Source organism: Pholis gunnellus (genome assembly GCF_910591455.1).
Source record: "Pholis gunnellus genome assembly, chromosome: 2".
Lineage (NCBI taxonomy): Eukaryota > Metazoa > Chordata > Actinopteri > Perciformes > Pholidae > Pholis > Pholis gunnellus.
Window position 1 is genome coordinate 14,254,125 of NC_136536.1, and position 23,198 is coordinate 14,277,322.

Genomic DNA, 23,198 nt, shown 5'->3' on the forward strand with positions numbered 1-23,198 from the left:
GTTGGACAGAACAAGCAGTTGGATATCACCACTGTGGAGTTTTTCCAATATTGCCTAACATCTTATAGCCCAAATTATTGATGTGTTGGGGCCAGGTATAAAACGGAGGCCCAACCCCAACTGGTTCTTTAGATGCAAAGCTACATTTTGCTTTATGTAATCCATGTTTACCTCACTTGTCTGCAGCGTTCCTGCAGGACTCACTGGTGTTATCTTGCAACATATAACAGATATCAAAACTTTAAAGGGGGCGAAGTAGTGCGCCGACGACCTCTTTGAATCCAGAAGTCCTGGATCTGTATAACAAATGTCTTCAAATACTTGTAACAGACTACACTGCTGACTAATTGGTATGTTACTCGTCAACCGTTGATGTGCACGTACGAAACACAAGACAGCAGAAAGAAGAGAGACACTAGAAAGCCAAATCAAAATAATTTATTTTTGGTGACATTTCATACAGTTGTAGGATTGTGTCTCAAACACTTGGTTGATCCATTACTATATTTCCTTTTGCCACCCCAACCCGAATTAATAGAAAATAACCCAAACATATGGAGGGGGGGGGTTTCTGAAGGTATTTGCAAGCCTGTTAACATCAACCATATTCTAAAATTATTTCACTTAAATGAGTAAGATTCTCTTTAAAAACAAGTTAGTGCATTTATTTAATTATACTAAATCACTAGCTGCTCGTACTCATTAATGAAAAAGAAACAGCCCCAGTGATTGGTTACTCGTCTTCCTGCATCACTAAACCCAAAGTCAATGCATCAAGTACTCTCCCTCAGCTGACATCTCCGACGGTTTATAAATGTCATGCGCATGATTTTATTTTGCCAATGCGATTTCACACAACTTTGGGGAAACCAGCCTACCAAGATTGGGAGAAAAGCGTTGTGCATCGGAATTTAAATAAATACAATTTAAAAAGCAATACATACAGTGAGTCAAACTTCAAATTCTAAGTCAATCTGTTTTTTCAAAAATTAAAAAAAAAGTAAAGAAAAACAAACCAGAAAACTCACCCTAAAAGCACAAAACAATCTGGTGGATACCTGCTGTCAAAAGCCTCCCTCTGTAAATTCAGAACTAGAACAATTACATTCTCCCACACACATTTCCTAGTGAAGGGTTATCACAACATAGCATAGGTAACTACACCTCTACAGCTTCTTCAAAATCCAGTTTCACTGGGCCAAAAGGTTCCCCAAGACTAAATCATTTATTTTGTGAATACAAATCAAAACTTTATTCTAGCACACTATGTTGGTAGGCAGCTGGCACATAGCACGGGAAAATGTTCAAATTTTCTTTATACCAACGACTTGGCTGCCAAATATCATGAAGCTATCATCCTCAGCTAACCGCACTCAGTCTATGTTTGACACTAAGCCATTGTTAAGAACCATTCACAGATATAAGCTTAACCTGGATATCCTGTGATGATGTAGAAAAACCAAACCTCACCTAAACTACCAGGTGCACTGAACAGTCAAATGTTATTATTAACCCTCTCTTTTCTTTTTTCTTTTCTCCCTTTTGGAAAACGGCACTCTACCAAATCAAACATGTAAACAGAGAACCTGACTGATAAACATGACAGTGTTCTGAAGCAATCAGAGTGGTTAGACCCGACACGGTTCAGATAAATGGAGATAAAACTTAACGTGAATAACTTTGGACCAGGCTAGCAGGTTCACCGTGGCCAACGGGGCCAGTGGGCGACCCAAAGTGGATTTCAGGTTCAAACTAAACCACGCGTCTGACTGCGGCGTACATCAACAGTTTCTGATATTCGACTGATAAATCTTAAGCCAATTAAGAACCAGGATCAAAATACCACCAGAGAACACATTTCATTAACATACATTAGAGGACCACACCGTCCGGTTTCAGGACAATGGTTCAGAGTCTCTGCTGTAAAAATCAAAAATCATCCATTTCATTACATCAATGCAACAGCACACTGTAGCACTTCAATCAAGTTGCTAAACAATCAATGCATACACAGACATCAGTCAACCCTTCAGTCATACTTGCAAACCTAAGCACACAAGAAAAAAACAAAAAACTGATGTCTCATTGCGTGTTAGTGATATCTTTGTATATGTACATGACATATATGCATGTTATTTTCTTCTTAGTGCATATTGTTCTTGCAGACATCTATTCTTTGAAATGAAAAAAAAAAAAGGTAGCAGGCCGATTACGCGGCCCGGCATCCCACCTCTCCCTAGCAGAGCCAAAATGAGACCGCCTCCAGATAAATCGCACTTAAATTCTTTTAAGCATAATGCTGGAGGCCAAAGCAAGATTTTTGTTTCCTTTTCAAATCAGTCATCAAAGTTCTTCACGTGTCAATTTGCCCATTTGTCCAGGACGTCCCGGTCTCATTGTCATTTTTAAAAGCTTTTCTTTGGACAAGTCCCAGCAGGGGGGGGGAAAGGCGGCTACCATAATGTTGTTGCTTTTATGTTATTCATTTTTATATAATTATATATATCCACGTATATATTCATAATCTTTTTTTCCATTCATATCAAGTTTTTACTTTGGCGATACTGGTGGGATGTTCTGCTCTTTGCCAGTGTGCCTGTAGCCTCCCTGCGGGGAGCTGCGTCGGGCCGGAGGCGGGCGCCTCTGGTCCCGGAACTTGAGGCCCCCGGCGCCTCTCGGGCCGTTGCTGCGGTAGTAGCCTTGAGAGTCGCGCTCACGTGTTGGTCGGCTCTCCTTGCACTCCCATCCCCCCTCCCTGTCGTGGCCTTTCTCTTGCTTGTCTCCAGAACCAGTGCTGGAGCCCGGCTCCTCAGCCTTGTTCACACGCAACTCACGTAACGGCTGGCCCGACGCGGTGCCCGTGGAAGCCGGGGCCGGGGCCGCAGGCGGAGGGTCCTTGGGTGGCCGTTGGCACACCTCGGCATAGCTGAGCTTACGTGGCTCCTGAACCAAGGCAGGGAGATGGCACAATATGAAAATAATTTTTAAAAAAAGGATGCAATACAGACTCGCATTTATACATTGATTTCACGATTTTCCTCGTCAAACCCTCAGATCTCATAATCTTAACGCTCATTGGGGTAGGAGTAGACGTCCTGGACATTTGGTGGGAAAGGGCAGAGAGAGAGAAAAGACAGAGACACTGAAGAAGAGCGACAGGTAGAGGAGGGAAAGAACCAAAGCCAGTCAGTCCACTACCTCACTTCCCTCTATGCGCAAAAAGATCTCATCATCGGGAAGACATCTACGCTCAAGTGCAGGCCGTCATTACAAAGAACCAGATTCTCACCTGTGCAGGGGTGGGAATAGTGGCTGTAGCAGGGGCCGGTGTGCTGGGAGTCGCTGGCGTGGAGGCGGCGGCGGCAGCAGCAGCAGCAGCAGCAGCAGCAGCAGCAGCAGCAGCAGAGGGCTGAGGCCTGGAGCTAGGCACAGGTTGTGTGGTGGTGGGCGGCGGGTTGACGGTAGTCTGAACAGGTGTGCGCGGAGCCGCTTTTGGAGCCGGAGGCTCTGCCCGTTCAACTCTCCTCTCCTGACGAGTGATACTGTCAGAACAAGAGTTTCAGACATTAAAGTTACCATTTTAGGTTTTAATACAGGTGTTCGAGTTCAAGCACCAAATATCTGGATTAAATTGTAATTGTCGAGACAGTCGTACCCAGGAGCTGAAGGTCCAACTGGTAGTGTAGCAGGTTTCGCTGCTGCCAGGGCTGGACTCGATACAGCCACAGCCTCCTCTGCGACTGGTGGTTGTCCTGAAGCTGGACTCACAGTGGGTTCTTTATTGGCTTGTTCGGTCTGTAAAAAAGAAAGGAGGCATGCACATCACACCTATGAAGTTCCCCTCTCAATGCTCTCAGTGCAGTTTATCAAAGAGATTTAGAAACTGTTAGAAACTCATCTTACCTTGTCCCTGTACAAACCGCGTACAACATCTGACATTCGGTTTTCCAGCACTGGCTCTCCCTGTGTACTGACCACGCAGCCAGGAAGAGGTGGGAAATTGGTAGCAGCCAAGTCAAACTTGGGTGGAGAAACCTTGACCTCTGCCAACGGAACAGGCCTCTGAGAAAGGAAATGGAGCAAACGAACGGAAAGATCACGAGCTGGTTCATGCTTTAAATACAACACAAGAGTTTAAAGACTAAATTAAAATTGGTATTTACAGCAATCCGGTCGTCTTCTCGCCTCCTCCGTGTTCCTCTGTAGGTTGTGCTCCGTCTGAAATGCAAATAAGTGATCTTTCAACAGGGACTCAATCGTCAAGTGTCACTGATCAAGTCATAGCCAATCAACAGCAGCCATTACAGTCAGCTAAAACTGCTTTACCTTCCACGTCCAGCCATGCCGCCGTCGTCACTGGGATCCGTAGAGGAGGAGAGATGTGAAAACGCTGAGCTCAGGTCGGAGGCCGTCTGGACTGGGGTGGTGGCGACAGGAGGTGGGGGCTGCGGACTGCGCAGTCCAGTCAAACTCTCCAAGGGGACGGGGGTTATAGTCGCTGAGGTCACCTCACCTGCCCTCACCTGGGGCTTCACGTGGTTTCTGTCGTAGAGGGGTAAAGGTGAAGGAGATCACGGTCAACATTCAAGCTAAAAACACTCTTAAGGCATACTGGTGACCAGTGTTTCCTTTACAGTTTGCAACCAGAGTGTTGAAAACCTTAAAGTACATTTATTAATGTTCAGGAATACTTAAATATGTGTGACGGTTATTAATATCTTAACGCCGTAATGAAAAATGTTCAGCAGCTCTAATTTAATGACATGTTGAACCACTGTATGGCGCTAGAATTGGAGCTTGTGTTAAGACATTAATTCTATCACATAAAGAAAACTAATCACAGTGGTTATGAGTTGGGGATTGGAACAGACAGCAATAGGCGCTATGTGTTGTGCGTCCATCAAAAACTTTTTTTAGACAACGGCCGCTGAAACATCTGAATGAGTTCAATGGAAACACTGGTGTTCAGTGTGCTGGAGGAATAAGACCGCATGCTGTGTCTTCAGGGTGGTTGTGTAGACATGCGGGGGAGGGGGGGGGGATTGAAGCTGTGGAGACTTTGATGGCAACATACTGAACGTGTGGAAATCTGCAACAAATCATAAACCTATTGAGAAGAGCTGGCAACGCCCGTGTAACCCTAACCCACCTAGACGGGCTACTAATATCTTAATGCAGCACTAATGCTTTGAGACGGATACGGTTTGAAGAAGCAGCGTGAGTCACATGGATTGTACTTCTCATGAGTCTTTGACCCTCAGATCTCATAATCTGAACGCTCATCGGGACAGGAGTGAAGCTCCCGACTTTGGAGGGGAAGGGTGAAGAGACAAGAGAACAGAAAGAGAACAGATGAAGCGGAGAAAGAGTGAACCAAAGCCAGTCACTCCACTCTCTGGTTTCCCTCTATGCGCATATTGATCTCATCATCGGGTCCGACTTGAGAAGAGTCCAGTGGAGCTGCTTTTTCTCTACATAAACAAATTTGTTGTAGATTTAAAGTGTGCGCTGTTAAAGCGCGACAGCTGCCTGACCTAGACTCAACTCCTTTCATTGTGTTTTAGCACATAACACGTGGTAATGCAATCAGTGACGGAGAAAGCAGCAGTAAAACTAAGAAAAAACAATGAGAAAGTAACACGGCTAGTTAGCTGTGATGGTGGGAAACTGCTGCATGTAATGCAAAGAGGAAATGTTGGAGCCATGGTGGCCATAACTGGAAAAGGCCAGTTTTGGAATCAGACAGCCGCTGCCATTCAGTAGGCAAGCCTACATTTAGGAAATGACACGACAAATTCTAGGACGTCTATTACCTGGCAACATCTACACACTGATGAAAAGGATCGTGGCCGTACAAATGGGACTGGCAGAAGGCATTGGCCCCGTTATGGATTTAGTAATTTGGCTGTTGCAGTATGATAAGAGATGACAGCAGCGATGAAGCTTATTGTACAGTATAACAGTGGTACCTGAAGGCATTTATTACATTCTTTCTTGAATAGAGGGGGACACTGTGGGGAAGAAGACAGGGAGTGAAGAACAGTTCCCTGGTGAGCACACACGCCATCTTTAGACAAAATGTAACTGCAGGTGATCCGACGTTCACGGTTTAACACATAATGACACAAGTGGTAAAGTATTCCAAATAGATTATGCTTATGGTAAAAACAGACTTAGGTTTAAGCCAAAACTAAAAGAAGAACATCACAGATGGCATTAGGAAAAGAAGTCCTTACCGGTTTCTGTTGAACGGGCGGGTCATATTTAGAGAGCTGGAGGCAGTTTTGTAGTGTCCGGCTGAGCCAAATCCATTCACAAAGCTACTGTTGGGAAACGGAGCCTGCACAAGGGGGAAAAACACAGTACTTAAAAACACATTCAATTTGTCCAGTTATATATTCAGTTGCTGCAAAAGGAGCTGAAAAATTGTACATTTTAACTCTTTATTACGCAAAATACTTTGTTTATGTCTACTGACAACTCAAATTGCAAGAGGGGAAAGTCTTATTTGACGTTGCAACAAAGGTGGACAACAGTTACTGCCGGCGCACAACTTGTGGCTTTCGAGGTTTATTATTTTAATCACATTTTATGATGATGACACACAAAAACAGAGTGAACATGGGGACTGAATGTTTTCCATTAAGGTGCGTGAAGGGTGAATTCCAGAGTAGTTGGCATGTCTCACCAGAGGAGTTTCAAAATACGGTGTGGGCGAAGGCGTCCAGGTGGGCGGTACGATGCCGTAGACTGGGTACTGCTGCTGGGGGTAGACGTGCTGCATGTAGAGCGGGGAGCTGTACTGCGACTGGCTCTGGGACTGCGGAGCGTACATGCTGTTGTCCACGCTACGGTAGCCATTCTTTGCAAAGAATGTGTTGATGGCCTTTATCCTGGCCTGTCAGCATGGAAAACCAGGAAAAGAGCAATGAGTGAAATAACTAAAAACAACTTCACAAAAAGGGTCTTTCCGAAATGGCAGGCAGATTTAATTTAGCTCACCATGATGGGTTTTCCCTGAAATGTTTTCACTTCCTCTCTCAAATACTTGTATGCCTAGGGGAGCATGAGGGAGAATCATGAGACAATTCAGCATGTCAACGGAATACTCCAGACACCGAAGAGAAAAGAGCCATTTGAGCTGCTTTACCTGTTGAGCATCAGTGTCTGATTGGAATGTGATGTACCAGTTGTTGTTGTGTGCGAACTCGACACTTATCACCTTTGGACAGTTGTCGTTTTTGAACAGTGCCTCTACTTCCTGTGAATTACAAACAAAGAATGGTCTCAAACTTCAGGTAAAACATCTACATCCTCACATAAAAAGAACTTCCAAAGACAGGCGGTGTATGCACAAGTTTACCTCAACGGGTGTGGTTTCAGGGACCTCCCTCAGGATGATAATGCACCGCTTGTGATTAGGACGCACTTTCTCTCCTTTCTCGTCCACTTGTACCATAGGAGAGGCTGAGGGGAAAATCAAGGTTTACAAATCTAGACACTCCACATGTATATATGCAGATCGTTTGAGCATACGTCATCTTAAAATCTCCGCTTACATCTCAACACATCCAAGATGAGTTCCATGTCAGTGGTGAGGACCTTGATGCCCTCCATGCTGGCTATAGTCCAAATAGGGACAAACTGGTCACTGTCCATCTGGGACATCAGGTACAAATCCTTTGAGAGGTTTTCTCTGAAACACAAAACAGGTCCATGTAGATGAGCCTTCTCTTGACTTAGAAATAACAAGTCCACTTTTCAAATTCTACAATATAGAAAAGGATAAACGGTGGTTTCAGTGCTCGTCTCTTACCTGGAGAAATAAAACTCGAGCTCCTTCTTCAGAGACTCTCGGAGATTCTCGGAGGAGATTTTAGATCGCTCTGCAGTTTTGGAATCCACTGAGAACCAAAAAACAAAATGTCAGCGGTAATACAATACCAGTGTTTTAACAGTCATGTTTTATAATTGACGGGGCTGTCATGTCCTGAGTCGATGCCAAGTCAGCACTTCAAACAATTATTAATGGCAGTGACGTCAAACCATCTCAAACTGATTCTGTTTCACTCAATCTCAAAAGACATGTTGAGCTACTTCATTACCTTTAATAAGTAGTGACATGCTAGTCATGTGAGTACTATTAAATAATGAGTACTGCTGAGCCTGTGAAAACAGGCATACGATGTGTTAATGGCTGTAGATATGCAACTCCAAACTCACTTTCCCATACAAGGAATGTCTAATAAAATATGTTTTGTTGCATTGTGGGTAGTGTAGGATCCAGTGTTTATAGAGTTTGACCTTTCCTAAGAACTAAAATTGTTAAAGTACCCCTTTAAGCAAATGGTCTCATGTGAGCGGTGACAACCAGTCCGAACAGGTCAAACTAGGGTTGAATGTATGTTAAACACCCCCAGAGTCAAACACATGATTTACACGTGAACATGGTGAATGAAAAACAAATAACTGCATGTTAGGTGTGGCCAAACCGCCTCTGTGTGTCAAATTTCACCTGGCTTCAAGACAAATATACCTTTGGGGACAATGAAGATAATTAAGAACCAGCAGTCTGCAGGTTTTCATTCATCTTACCCAAAGTCTATACCCACTGGTTAGCACTCAGTGACCTTATGACTTAGACCCCATCACATCCAAACTAAAAAGAGAATAAATATAATGAAAAAGGCTAACACTTGCAGTCACCGTTGGAGTATGGAGACGACTGCTAGTGATGTGACGTGACTGACCTGAGGTCCCTGTGGTGGGCTCAGCGGGGGAAAAGCCCAACTCTGGAGGGTCCATTCCATTTACTGCTATCTCAGCTGTTGCTGTGGAGCTGCCGTCATCCAGGGCCGTGAATCCCCCCGTGTACTGCTTCCCCCCAGCAGACGAGGGCTCAGAATAACCTGCGAACGAGGTAAAATGGTTTTAACCAAACAGAGCGCTATTGTTCAGGACTGCTTCCCCGCCCCCCGTCTATACATCTCCCAGTTCTGATATTTAATTAGGCTGATTGACGTGTAGCTCACCCTCACTGATGTCTGAGGGGGGCCAATGAGGGCTGTTGGTAACAGCTTCGCTGGGGGCCACAGGCATCTCCTGCCACACCTTGGCATTTGGGTTCAAACCGGCGCCCTTAGAGGTGACCTTCAAAGCAGGAATAGCAGGATCAGGCAAGTTCCATATTCATAAACATTAAAGCAGAATAAAGCGTAAGACATATTACACAGTCACAAAAACACAATGTAGACAATAGTGTGCATGCAAAGCTGACAATTATGAATATAAGACTGCTGCAATTTGACAGTTTGTTTATATTTGAACAGATTTGAATGTGACTTAGACTACGATGAGTCTGATCTAAGATTTGCCATCTTATCTGTGCTTGCTTGGCTTCATACTTTAACCGAGACTAAATCTTAGCTGTTCAAACTAACTCATCACATTTTCAGCACACTACAGTACTTAGTATGGTTTCTAACTATCCAGTCGAGCCAGTAAAACTTATTTGATTATCGATACAAACGCATTGAGTAACTTTTTATATCCGATATTGAGCATCTTCAATGCATTAAATAAACCTAATAGTGTAAGCTCCAATGTCCTTAATCTATGAGCGTCAAGGTGGAAATCTGGTGCGATGAGGATGACTTGATGGCATCATGGAAAAGATAAACGTAACAAACAATAAAACACTATTTGCCTTATGCCACCATTATGTTTCAACAGGCAAACAAAGCACTTAAGAACACCCCCAGAAAATAGATTAAAACGTGTTTGCAAGAAACTGAAATTAAAATGTACCTTTTGTTGTTTGGATAAACATTACATCTGTACTGATCTCTGACTCAAACAATTAGGCGGCAGCAACCACAAAGGAAACTTGCAGATTCAACAGAGAATCAAACTGGTCTTCATACTGGAGGACTGAGAGCATGCAGGCCACAGCCAACCATCACCACACCTGCAGTTGAGTCCACTAATTACTTTAACCTTGTTTTTGGGGGGGGGGGGGGGGGGGCAGTGCCACTAATGGAAATCACCTGGTGCAATCTTAGGATGGCGGTAACACCTGCATACCATTGGGCCTCTAATTGGGAACCAGAGAAGTGCGATGAAATATGCCACAGACGGCCTCATGATGCCCTGTAGACTAAAGAGGCTATTACCCCGTTAACCTCATGATTGCATGATGATTACCAAAGCTTTGAGTAACCACACAGAATGTGTAGAAATAAATGTTGATTAATCAACATAATGGGGAGAGTAAATTGTGTTACATTCACAAATATAATTATATTTTTGACGCACATTAAGGATTAGATGTGACTCTCCATATCAAAAGGCCTCTGGACTGGCAGGAGAAACCCTGAGCCTGCAAAAAGCTGTGGCCAAGAATAGATCCGTGCTGTACATATTAAGGCACACAGATATTGATGTGAACCAACTGTGAAATTTTGCTTTACTCCTATAAAAAAGGGGGTTGATGACACATGTACTCTGCCGTTGAAACGCCAGTGTCTGTCAAATTTACCAACTTCTTCTTTTTAACATTGTCACTTCCAAACAGACCCCCCACCCCCACCCCCCTGCAGCAAAAGCACTCGGCCTGACAAGTACAGCTGCCGGTACCATTATACATCAAGACGCTTCTCTCCAGTTTAGACGCGAATGGACGTGTCACAGGGTTTAGGCCTCCGTGTCATTTACAAGAACGCGAACATTTATGAGGCGTGCAACTTGACACATGGTTACAATGCATGCTTGTGTGTTACAGGCCGTGGCAAGCCAAAGCAATGTCAGCTGACTGAGCTGCGCAGCACGGGCCAGGTATTTGCAGCGCATGTCACCGCGCTAGCTCAGTTAGCTAGGAGCACGATTAGCTAACAGGTAACATTAGTGAAGGATCGTTTACCCTTCGTTTAATAATCGAGGCATCGATCACATAAATGACAAAAGTAACTCAATCGGTACCCTCCGCTCCCAATACCACTACCGCCACCATACAATGGTGTCGTTAACGTAACTTATAGGCTTATGATTACTCAGCAAACTACTTAATGAGCTTGCTCGTTACAGTGGCATAAGCTAGCATTAGCTAGCTAGCTACCAGTAGTGGCTGCAGTGGAGCGCAGCAGAACGATGAGTGAGTGAAATGACCCGCCTGCACCAGCTTCAAGTTAGTCACGTTAATTAGCCGTGCAAAGTGCGGCTGTATGTGTTGTGCCCGAGATTATTTTTCGCTTGATAATTATTGTAACCCTGCGATTAAACACTAAGACAGCGATCACCCAAATAGTGAGAAAGTCAAACTGAGAACGAGTATCTAAAAATGCATCTTGGTTGCGTTAATTTTAGCCGTTAATGAATGTCGCTCTTCGCACAGAGGGGGGCGTACTGGGCTAACAGGTCCCCAAAGAGCAGCAGTGTCTCAGCTAGCGTGCTAGCTCGCTAGCTAGAGAAGGCCTCACTCACCATGCCGCCTGACCCTCCCTCGCTCCCCAGCGGAGCCTCGTCCTTCCCACCAGTCTTTGGTGCGGGATCAGCCTCCTCCAGCAGCTGCGGCGGCTCTCCGCTCTGATCTGAACTCATCAGCCGCTCCTGACTCACTTCCACTCCGTCGCGTTCTCCCGGCCCCCGCCTGCCACCACCTCCTCCTTCCGAAATCTCGCCTGGGTTCAGCAGTCAGTCTGGATCTCTTCGACTGGCTTGGCAGCAGCACTCTGAAGCTAGCTTACTAGCTAGCTAGCCGGCTAGCAGGTGTGCTACAGGCTAAAGCTAGCGACCTAGCTTGATATGAATCAACGAAGCGAGCTAACGCCAGCTAGCTCAATGAATCAAACGTGCACGCTAAGATTGTAATGGAATAAGCGATGCAAAACCATGCCTCTTCTCAGACCACAGTCCCCGCTGGCGTTTCAACAAATATTTCACCACACACCGGCTTTGTGAGGCGCATTCCTAACCGGGCGACCGGAGCGGACACTGGGGACACGCACCCTTCCTCAGCTCAGGCACACAGTCCGCCGACGTCCCGGCGGCCACCGCGAGTTGTCGGTGACCTCTGCGGAAAACATTTCCTTTTCCTTTTCCGGATCCTCGCTGTAGTTTTTTTGTATTATTTTATTTTATTTTTTATTTTTACAGTATTTTGATGTAATAGAGACCTTATTATAATATGTATTTCCTGAGGAGTACCCCATTCAACAGTACATAAACGAAGACTAGCTTTATTTATTGGTCAATTCCACCTACTTTATTCTAAAATGTAATTATTAAAAGCAAAATTCAAGCCAGCCTGAGAGAAGACCACGAATGCCAACCTTTATTTAATTTCCTAATTTCAAACCACATTTGTGAAAAACAAAACTTGAAACAAGTACTTTTCCCCTTGTAGGCCTGAACATCCTTCCAAGTCAATTTCAATTAAAATTCAACAAGATCCAGTTCAAGATAATTTTCTCATGTAAAGGTCTGGAACATCACAATAATGTCTAATTTGCTATGATTTGGACCCATATTGTAGCCAACAGTTGAAATGAATGTCTGCATAGTATAGTCAACAACTGACTGTCATTACAAATATGGAGAGTTCAATTGAATAATAGCTCAACACTATTAATTATGCGTTTTCAAATTGAACTGGATTAATTATAAATAATACAACTCTAATAATAAATAAATTATCTCTAATTTCAAGTAAAATAAGGACTGGATTAAAAACAATACATAACAGAAAGCTTTTTTTAGAATGTGCATCTTAAAATAAAATATGATGCTCGAGCATCTGTATTTCTGGCTGACAGCGTCGGAGAAGCGTTGCACATTTTATGGCAAAGAATGCGTTTCATTTGTAACTGAGCTCTTGGTGTTTGGAGCTACGCTACACTAACCTGAGTTGGCTAACCAAGGCAGCAACACCACACTATAGCACGGCAGGACACTTACAACCTACGATGCTTTTTGAAAACTTTTGCTGAAACCCGAGTGGATCTACAACTCAACAAACACGTTCGCAGAAGGACCTCTGGCTGGAACTGAACCGCACCGATGTTCTGTACAACCGCGGTATTAAACTCTTCGTTATCAAAGAAAGGAGGATGGACTTTGTCTTTAAGTGAACAGCGGCTTTGGTATGTGAAGTGCTTTTGTGTTTTTACATCTGCAGTAGCGTTACTACTGTGTTAGATTTTCTATGGTGTCGTTTTTATGATATGGTTAATATTGTTCCCTCTGATGTGAATATTATTTGATTGGCCTGTGCTCTTTGGTGTGCAATGGAATAGGTGTTTTAGCGCCGCAGTCTTGTGAGTTTGTTCTTGTCAGTGTTAATTACGTTGATTTTTACTATATGCATTGTCCGTTGATGACGAAGCATCCCATCATGCGCGGGGTTAGGGTCGGACATTTGATTCTCTCTTTGGGGTTTTCTTTTCTTTTACAAAGCAAGAATTATGGTCTGGAGAAATGGGGATTGTGTGGCGATTGCTTTAGCCCAGTTTGAATCAGTAGGGAACAGCTAAACGCTGCGGGGAGAGTTTGCAGCGTGTGTGCTGCTGTTTTCCTGCTAAGCTAGTTTAGCATAGTGTGCCTCCCAGAACACACGCGCCTCACCAGAGTACGGTTTAATACGAATACGTGTATTGTTACACCCCTAGAAACAAATAATAACCGTAGCTTGCGCATCATAATGAGATTATTAGGAGGTGGTTCAACTGTAGTAGGACAGCACTAAAGGCCCAGGTATAAAATGCACAGACCGCCACTGGTTTGCACTCTGGTCAAAAGGGAACGTACGAGCACTCACATTTAGAATTTACAAATAAAAGGTTATAAATCAAATGTTAGCCATTCTGTTACTTGTTAACTAGAATCTGCCACATCCAGAGTGAGTAAACTTGAGCCAAAACATGTTTGTGTTAACCGAGTTAAATGCACACTGTTAACTCAGAAGTTATCATTCAGGCAGACTACTTGTAACACAATTCATATTTGCTGCAATGAACAGGAATAAATGGATACAAAAGATGGATTTTTGGATCGATATTCCCAGAATGTTTTCAGCTTTTGCAGAAAAACATCTGCTCTCACTGTATTTTGTCTGGTTGTTTGTCACACACATCTGTATGTGTCCTAAACACGGCAGCACGTTAAAAACCTGTATATGTGAGTAGTCTATTAGCATTCTTACTGTACATGTACTAGGATACTGTTTGAAAATTAATACGATTCTTATTTCTCCATTTCTCAGAACAATTCACATTCTGCTCCATTTATCAAAAAGGACACACAATTACATTTTTGTAACTACATCTTTAATTGGTTGCTTGATATCTGGTATCTGATTCATTGATAGTTTTGAGAGATGGGAGAGCTACAGAACATCACTGCAGATTGAGCCTTTTAACTGGACTTCAATGATGAGAAAGGATAAGACAGCAGCTCCTTTACCAAGGCATGTGGACGGGTACTGGAACATAGAAATTGCCTCGCTCTGTTTTTGGGCGCAGACTGAGTCTATTTCCCGAGAGGACTCTTGATCACATGCTCCATGTTGGCGTGTTCGGATGTGTCTAGTTCGATGTCGTACTTGGCCAGGATCTTCATGATGGGCCTAATCTTCATCCACCACTGTGTCTTGGGGATGCGGTGCCTGCAGCAGACAGAGGATTCCTCGTCATATAATAACCATTGAACATGTTACTAGCAGTACAGTAAAATATATATAAAACATGCATCTTACTCAAGATCCGTGCCTTCCTTCAGTTCAGAAAGAGGCTGGAAGGTGAGCTCCCTCTTCCTCATGCCCAGCACACAGGCAGAGTCTGGCATGTTGGCGAAGATGCGACCTAAAGGACACAGGAAGTGAAACAGTTCATTTAAATCGTGTTAATGGTGGAGACGGTATTCAGTGTTTTGTGTGTAAAAGCTTCATCTGCAAAGTAACCAGTAAGTAAAGCCGTCACATAAATGTAGTCGAGTAAAACAACAACATCTTCCGTTCAAGTAGGTACAAGTACGTTACAATTATACTTGCAGCGAATGTACTCAGTGACATTTCACCACTGCCTGTTGCGTATTATATATTCTCAAAACGTGTAACAGATACATTTGATTTTATGCTCACGTACCGTGCCTGTAACAGTCCTTGAGTTTCTCAGTGATCCACAGAACAGACTTGGCACCCATCTTTGTGCCAAAGTTTCTGTCAAAGGGTGTTGGAGTGCCCCCCTGTAAATAAAGGACAGACAGGTGTATCATCGACCATGTTGCAATTTAGCAATCTATTTCAAGTGGATCGGACGCTTTGCTGCATGAACAGACCTGCTGCATGTGTCCGAGGACATTCTTACGGCAGTCGAAGACGCCTTTGCCCTCCTCTGAGTAGAGGTTGAAGATGAAGTCAGTGGTGTAGTTGGCATTTGAGTTCTCGTTCCTATTGTAGAATGAAAAGTAGACTGTAATAGACTGTTTCCAGAATATGACATAAGTCACGAGGAGTTGTGTCTTGAAGGTACTAAATGTTTTTAAATCCTTTTAGGGAAGAAAACACCTTAGGAGGGGTTTAACTATGTGTGTAATTTGGTCAAAAGGGGAACGTGGAGGAACTCACATTTTGAATTCATGATTAAAATGTTATAAAGCAAATGTTAGCCATTCTGATGCCTGTTAAATACGCCCAGAGTGAGTAAACTGGAGTCAAAATGTGTGTTTTAAAAATATTGTTAACTCAGAATTAAGCATTCATATCTGCTGCACATTTAGTTCACACCCGACGGAAAACCAACCTGAGAATCAAACCTCTCTTCACTGTTGTCTTCATCTTGTTCAAAAGGTGCTCTACGTTCACCTACAGTCCACAGATCACAATCACAACACATCACTGTTTAAAGGTTCAGAGCGTCTTGCAACCGAAAACTGGATAAACAGGTCCGAACATCAACTCACCTCCAGGTCTTTAATGCTGAATTTCTCCTCATAGATGTAGGCGGCATCGGCCCCTGCAGCCAGACCGGCCATGGTGGCCAGGTAGCCACAGTATCCGCCCATAGTCTCAACGATGAACACGCGGCGCTTCGTCCCGGCTGCAGACTGCTTGATTCTGTCGCAAGTCTGCAGAAAAAAAAACATAGGAGGAATTAATTTAGCTGGGTTTTTACTTGTTTACATATGTGTGCATATTTGTTGTTGAGGCACTGACAGCGGTGATGGTGTTGAGGGCGGTGTCGGCGCCGATGCTGAAGTCAGAGCCGGGGACGTTGTTGGAGACGGTGGCGGGGATAACCACCATGGGAATGCACAACTCCTCGTATTTCTCTCTGGCCTGAACCAGCTCCAGGCCGCCCACATAGGCCTGCAGAGAGGGAGAAGATAAAGATGTTAGATAGATGCAGTGTATTTTTGTTGTTGATCAAACAACGCTGACATAACTTCTGGTTTTAAAAGTCTTTTTACCTCAAATCCACCGATGATCACTAAGGCGTGGATGTTGAACTTGGCAATATTCAGGCTGATTTCCTCCAATAATTTACCTGGCAGAGTTCTTTGAGAGACAGAAAGAAATTACACAGTGAAAGTGCTGTAGTGTTATTGAAAACTGTAAATGGTAAATTCTATTGTCACACAGCACAGCACTCAGTGAAATGTATTCTCTGCATTTAACCAATCCTAGTATTCAGAGCAGTGGGTAGTTTGCGGGTTTGGTGCCAAGAGCACCTCGGCAGTGCTCAGGCGACAAACTGGCTTCTCTCCCGCTAAAGTCCAAACTCCTCATTTTGGTCAGTGTGGGGACTTGAACCGGCAACCCTCCCAAGCCAAGTCTCCACCGACTGAACTACTGCTGCCTCTGCTCTGTTATGTCAAAAGCTTTACCACTTAAAGAAAGAGTAACAACTTATGTTTTACCTCTTGGTGCCCAACATTGAGCCTCCTTTTCCAGTCCAGCCAGTCACTGAAGTCCAGGTGATGGGTTCAATCTGTAGTGAGAAAGAAATACTGAGTACTGTACTTTATATAACAAATATTAAAACATGAACGTGTGTATATAAATATATATATATATATATATATATATATATATATATGACACTATTGGTAGAGTAGCATTTGTTTTAATATTTGTAAAAATTTCACCAAATCATACCACAAGGAGGTCTGGAGCAAAGAGGGAAATGTACACTGACCTGTCCGTGAGCCAGACCGTCAAAGCCGTCGTGGACAGCCAACATGTTGTGTCCCTGGATGAGGCCCATCCTCACTGCTGAACGGACGGCAGCATTCATACCGGCGCAGGGAGCGCCGATGTTCATGATGGCCACGTTGATGTTACTCTGGTCAGTAAGAAAGAGAGTGAGAGAGAGAAGAAGATGAGAAAATATGTTGGTATAAACATTCAAATAGTTAATTTTATGAACAATAAACTTTACTAAGAGTCTGGCTTAGAAAATGGACGGTCCTCACCTTAACATCTGGGGCGTTGATGTGAGCCAGCAGCTTGTATGTGTTCCAGTTGTTCTCAAAACTCCTGCACGACATAAATAAGGTTGATAGCTCAGAGAAATACACTTTTATTTTTTGAGTATTTGAATAGTGGTATCAATCAGTTATAAAAGTGACGTTTTTTAATCATTTTACTTTTTGCATGTTTTTTGTGTTTTTTTGTTTTTTGCTCGTACTTTATCCTCTACATTTTCTCTGTTCAATACATTGCTACTGCTTATATGAAGCCCAGAGTGCACCACATAATTATCATAGATTTTTACAGTATCTAATTATAATTGATTAATAAAGTCAACCAAATAAAAAAAAGTATATATTATAAATATGTTAAATATAAATGACGCATACAATTTGGTAATAATTCTGTCTGTCTACGGATTATGAATTAAAAATAACATTTAATGATGGATGAGTTGAATTGTTTATTATGATTGCAATCAATTTAAGAGCAAAATACTTACTTTCCTCTGAGCTTGATGGCATCCTCATATCTGCCCTCAGCCATGGCGTTAGTCACATCTTTGGTCTGTAGCAACGAGAGCGACAGAGAGTCAGTGAGAAATCCCTTACTGTAACGTCAGTGCACATGCACATCCTCCAAAACACAATTAGATATTTTCACTTACCACTTGCACACACTCCATGAGCGGCAGTCTGACTGCCTGGTTCCCCGACAGGCTGACGACACAAGCAGGAGTGTCTGGGGTGGCCTCCAGCAGCGCCATCACCGCCTCCACACCCATCCTGCTGCCCTGGACGACACACACACACACACACACACACACACATCATCATGAGGTGTGTGTGGGGGGGTGTACACTGATCTTTGTATTTGGTGCTTTAATGAGACACTAACCAGGATTCTGTCAAAGGCGGAGGGTGTTCCTCCTCGCTGCACGTGTCCAAGAACAGTGATGCGAGTATCAAAGCCGAGCCTGTCAGTCACCAGCTGGGGAAAAATGAGTCCATTGTTAGTATGGCCCGTTGTCTGAGCAACTTGGATTAATACTTTACTTTACATTGGGGGAAAAGGGGCTTGCCTTCTTGATCTGGTCAGATGTAATCGGCTTGCCATCTCTGGACATCGCACCTTCAGCCACAATGATCACATTCAGACGAGAACCTCTGGACCTTTGCTGGAAAAAAAACAGAGGAAAAGATATGCTGGTACATTCAGAATGACATTTTTGTAGTGTTTAGAGCAGGCATCCCCATCTGCAAATAAAGAGACACACATACGTCTGTCAGCCTCCTACACAGGTGGTTCTCCCAGTCCTCATCTGGTGGCATCTCTGGAATGAACACCCAGTCTGCACCGCAGGACAGAGCCGTCACCAGGGCCAGGTACCTGCAGCCGGACGTGCACACACACACACACACACGATAAAATCAATCAAAGACGTTGATATAAACCTAAAATACTTTTTTTCCTTGTGTATTGATAAATGTGTTTATTATAATATGGTTAACAGCGAACAAAGTGACAAATATTTTATTTTTATTGTGACTAAATATCTGTAGGTGAACGTGCTAAAGTAGATTGAGAGCAAACATATATTCAAACAGACGGACATATATTCTACTCTGGACCACTGTTTACTACATACATGCAGAACACACACCCACACACACATAATGAACCAAGCACACAAGGTACTGACCCACAGTGTCTGCCCATCACTTCCAGGATGAACGTCCTCTGGTGGCTGTGGAAGAGATGCATTTTGTACAAATGAGAAGAGGAATTGTCAATAATAGTCTGTATACACTTAAAGAAAAACGCAAATAACACATTCACCCTCCTTTACGCACTCAAGGGCAGTTATTTACTTGACCTGATGCAGCACTGTATTCTTTCCTGCATACTTCATGTGTACTGTTCTTTGCTGCTGCAATAATCTAATTGTATCCTTGTTGAATATCAAAGTGAATCACTGTGTGCCTGGAGGGAGGGTCACAGTGATGTCTGACCTCTGTGCGGTAGTGGTGATGGCGTCCACCACCTCGATGATGCGGTGAAGGGCGGAGTCAGTGCCGATGGTCATGTCGGTGCCACAGAAGTCGTTGTCGATGGAGCCCACCATGCCCACGATGTTCAGGTGGGAAGATTGCTTGGCTTGCGTGTCTGTAATCTTACCTGCATAAATAAAAAGTATTTCTTCCTTTACTCACAGGTGCCATCGCTGTTTTTACTGGAATAGCATTATTACTGAAGTGCGTTTTATTTACCTCGCTGTCAAAGAAGACATATCTGATTTTGGCATTTTTGGAAAATAATTGTATCTATGTGTGCATGGCTTATTTGTTTAGATACCTTCTAAAACAATTTGTTCCATCTGATGCATTAGGAGAGTACTGGCTGAGATTGTTGCACAGCTGAGGGGATGAGGCTGAAGGAGCCATTATTATTCTCGCAGCCACACTACGTTTGTCTCTTTACCATCTTGGACGAGGTCACTTAGCAGCCCGCTCCACTCAGTCCTGAACGAGTTGGCTCCAGTCAGACTGCCGTCTCCTCCGATCACACACAGGTTGGTGATGCCCAGCTTCACTAGGTTGCAAGCTGCCTTCATACGACCCTCTCTGGAGCGGAAGTCCTTGCAGCGGGCGCTGCCGATGACAGTACCTCCCTGACAAGTGAAGAGGAGAAGATACTGACACACAAACATTTTCTGGCTTTGAAGGAAGAAGAATGTAACAATGATTACTGACACAATATGTTTCCACCAAAGTTACCCAATGTTACCCCTTAAATAAGTATGAGCTGATGCTCATCAGGGTGGCTTTATAACACTGTGGAATTAGACTCATGAATGAGTCTTAGCATGTCATTCCCTCTCCACTTGCCAGGCCTCTTTATTTATACAACACAGATGATTGAAAGAAATGTGAATCACAGGCTTCACAGTAGTATTGCATCTCCATCATCTCTCAGTTACAGGGATGAGGAAGCCATTTAATATCATCACTCAAAAATCATATTTCTCGTGTTACCAGCGCTTCACAGCGGGAGATGTGGAGGGTGGTCTTGAGTCCAAGTGGAGTCAAAAGGTTAAAGGATCAGTTCACCCAAATTATCTTCTCTCTTATCAGTTGTAATGTCCAGCCAGGCTGATACGTTCACTTTTATCTAGTTTTTCACGCACCCGCCTTCTGCAGCCACTCGGATACAATGGAGGTGAATACGATTTTGTGCGATAAAGAAATACACCAGCGGTTCAGTACTTAGGCATATTGATGACTTCTTATGCAAACACAGCTGCTTGCAACAGTTTTAACTGTAAGTTTTCAGTGCCATGAGGAGCACAAACAAAATCCCATTCACCTTAAATATTGCTGTGGCAGAAGAAATCTCAAGATGGATATCTCAACCCCTGAACAAACTCAACCAAAACTATGATGTGACAAGTCTGAGAAACCTTTAAAATCTTTCTATAACTTAATTCAACTCTTTGCATTTTTCTCTCTGTGTGTCTTTGTTTCTGTTTTGTCTTGTTTTGTTATTACCGTATCGACAGCGGCAGTTTGTGTGCTGTGTAAGTGAACTGACCCTTTAAAACACTACACGTTGTATTCGCTCACCAGCTGAAGCATCATGGACACACTCTCCCATGTGGCGAGGCGAATGTTGTCTCCTCCGTCCACCAGACCCTGGTAGCCCTGCAGCACACGTTAAAGATACAGTTATTATGCCTGATGCACCGGTTAACCCTCACTGCTACAAACCCTTTTCTTTCTTTAGGGGAGACGACCCAGGTGAATAGGGTAAAAAAAGATGTGCTAATATGCATACATTTACAGTACAGAAATCCAAACATTTGATAAAACCAGGTTCAAAATTCTTGTTTCATTTTGTTAGCATCTTATATGCAAATGCTTTTACCAAGGGGGTTTTGGATATCTCTTTGTATCACTCCATAAATCACCATGTTTTCAGGTATTAAATGTTGGCTGTGAATGATGAACAAACCTGTAAAAACCTTCAGAATATAGATGGAGATAAAACTGGAAGGTTTGGTGAATGTAAGTGCTACTAAAGTGGACATTTCTGGCTCAGATTATGAGAAAAAAAACTTATTTTGAGAAAACAGCCTTTAAAAATATGTAATGTAAAATCCATATATTTGTATGACACTACAGGTGAACTAAAGGATATGTCCATGAAACTTCCCCAGTTTATTAATTACAGGAAGACAATTGTTCTTTGTATTACAAGTTCTCTGACATTCTATGTTTAAATGTGTAAATGAGGAATTATCCAATGCAAACTTTTGGTAAATTTAGGAGAAATCTCCAGACGTAACATAGACACCTAATGTGTATTTTGGATGTTTTTGACTAGTTTATCCTGGGGTGTCTCCGCTGAATGTACTGTAGCCTTTATGCAGTCCGTACCTCATGAACAAAGTAGACTTTGGCTCCGGTGTAGAGACCAACTCTGACTGTGGCTCTCACAGCAGCGTTCATACCTGAGACACACAAACGAACGAACGTGATGGCTGAGGTCACATCATAGGAGAATGTCTTACTCTCTTTAACACTTCCTGTCAAATATCAGCTGAAGTATTAACCTTTAAGTGACCTGTACATTGGCAACAGATGAGACAGAAATAGGTATATGGAAAGGACAGCAGGGGAATTTATGGGGCTCTATGTCTTGCGTACCATGCTGCCCCTGGATGTCCAGTACACTAAATGCCACAGTGTGATCTTGTGTTGTGGCAGCTTGGCATGATGCAGCTCTTGTTTCACCAGACAGCAGCTGTGTATGATGATGGGGGGGGGGGGGGGGGCATTTCTCTCCTCCATACCAGAAAAAGGTCAACGCCACTAAAATTAGCCCCAAAGATGTGAAAAAAGGGAACGCTTGGGCAGATAACACAAAGGCTTTGGAGTCAGGTTTGTAGAGAGCGATCACACAGGATTACCAGATAAATATGAGACATCGTTGATGGAGCAATTTCCTACAGGAGCTTTATGCCAGTTTTTAAGACAAAGCACAATGCAGCCTGTATGGATGATATCTTAACGAACTCTCAGTTTAAACTTGACTTATAAAGTGTATACTCTTATATGCACCACACAGTGTATTTTGTGCATTGTCCGTCACTTGTAAGGACATTTTAAGTTTTGCTGGATATACATCAAACACTGGTGGTGTTGTGAATCCGAGACGCAAACATCCATCAGCCTCCAGCAGCTGGCCTTCAACTGTGCCGCTCTGACATGTTGTGAAAATGCTGCTTGCCCTTTCTGTTCTTTGACTGCTGAACGTACTTCAGATGTCACGCGGCGCACTAACATGATACTTTATTGGCCCCAGTAAGATTGGAGGCTTCTTTCAGCTGGTTGGGATTCAGCGTTGTACTCAGACACATCAGCAGGGAAGATGCTTTCAGACGGATTCATTTTGCGTTTTGACAGTTCAATATGAAGCTGTGATAGAGCACTAGAGACTCTGCTTACCTTGGGCGTCTCCTCCCGACGTCAGCACGGCGATGGAGCGGCCGAGCCCCATCTTTGTGGGGTCGGTGGTTGGATGGAGACCGCTGGACATGATTCCAGAGGATCGGGCGCAGACAGCTGGACACGACGAAGGGAAAGAAAAGGAGAGAGAACAGAGCTGCTCGTCCTTCACTCTCTGCTCCTCAGGGAGGCACCAGCGACGGTTCAGGCTTTATAGACTACTGTCGCCA

The 23,198-nt window shown here is 43.5% G+C and overlaps 2 protein-coding genes across 4 annotated transcripts; both read right to left on the reverse strand.

Annotated features, from left to right (window-relative positions):
- Positions 1-423: 423 nt before the first annotated feature.
- larp4aa (La ribonucleoprotein 4Aa) lies at positions 424-12,011 on the reverse strand. Of its 3 annotated transcripts, none has more exons than XM_079171353.1 (17): positions 11,479-12,011; positions 9,033-9,150; positions 8,751-8,909; positions 7,817-7,904; positions 7,560-7,696; positions 7,364-7,467; positions 7,151-7,261; positions 7,003-7,056; positions 6,689-6,898; positions 6,237-6,340; positions 5,970-6,011; positions 4,327-4,542; positions 4,164-4,218; positions 3,904-4,062; positions 3,656-3,795; positions 3,290-3,542; positions 424-2,943 (listed from the first exon to the last, which is right to left on the reverse strand). In XM_079171353.1, exons 1-17 carry the CDS (start codon positions 11,593-11,595, stop codon positions 2,551-2,553), a joined length of 2,460 nt encoding a protein of 819 aa, XP_079027479.1. In that variant the 5' UTR covers positions 11,596-12,011; the 3' UTR covers positions 424-2,550. The 3 variants fall into 3 exon arrangements, with proteins under 3 accessions (XP_079027479.1, XP_079027481.1, XP_079027480.1); XM_079171355.1 differs by having other exon boundaries at positions 11,945-12,007; XM_079171354.1 differs by lacking the exon at positions 5,970-6,011.
- A 2,275-nt stretch (positions 12,012-14,286) lies between these two features.
- On the reverse strand, positions 14,287-23,181 carry LOC306709186 (ATP-dependent 6-phosphofructokinase, muscle type-like). The gene is made up of 22 exons (XM_079177249.1): positions 22,969-23,181; positions 21,898-21,971; positions 21,085-21,162; positions 19,943-20,132; positions 19,474-19,639; positions 19,164-19,208; positions 18,742-18,850; positions 18,543-18,638; positions 18,359-18,451; positions 18,129-18,254; positions 17,964-18,028; positions 17,464-17,527; positions 17,187-17,333; positions 16,909-16,979; positions 16,459-16,546; positions 16,205-16,357; positions 15,952-16,116; positions 15,792-15,853; positions 15,328-15,439; positions 15,135-15,234; positions 14,747-14,852; positions 14,287-14,656 (listed from the first exon to the last, which is right to left on the reverse strand). Exons 1-22 carry the CDS (start codon positions 23,057-23,059, stop codon positions 14,521-14,523), a joined length of 2,337 nt encoding a protein of 778 aa, XP_079033375.1. The 5' UTR covers positions 23,060-23,181; the 3' UTR covers positions 14,287-14,520.
- Between the last annotated feature and the right edge of the window lie 17 nt (positions 23,182-23,198).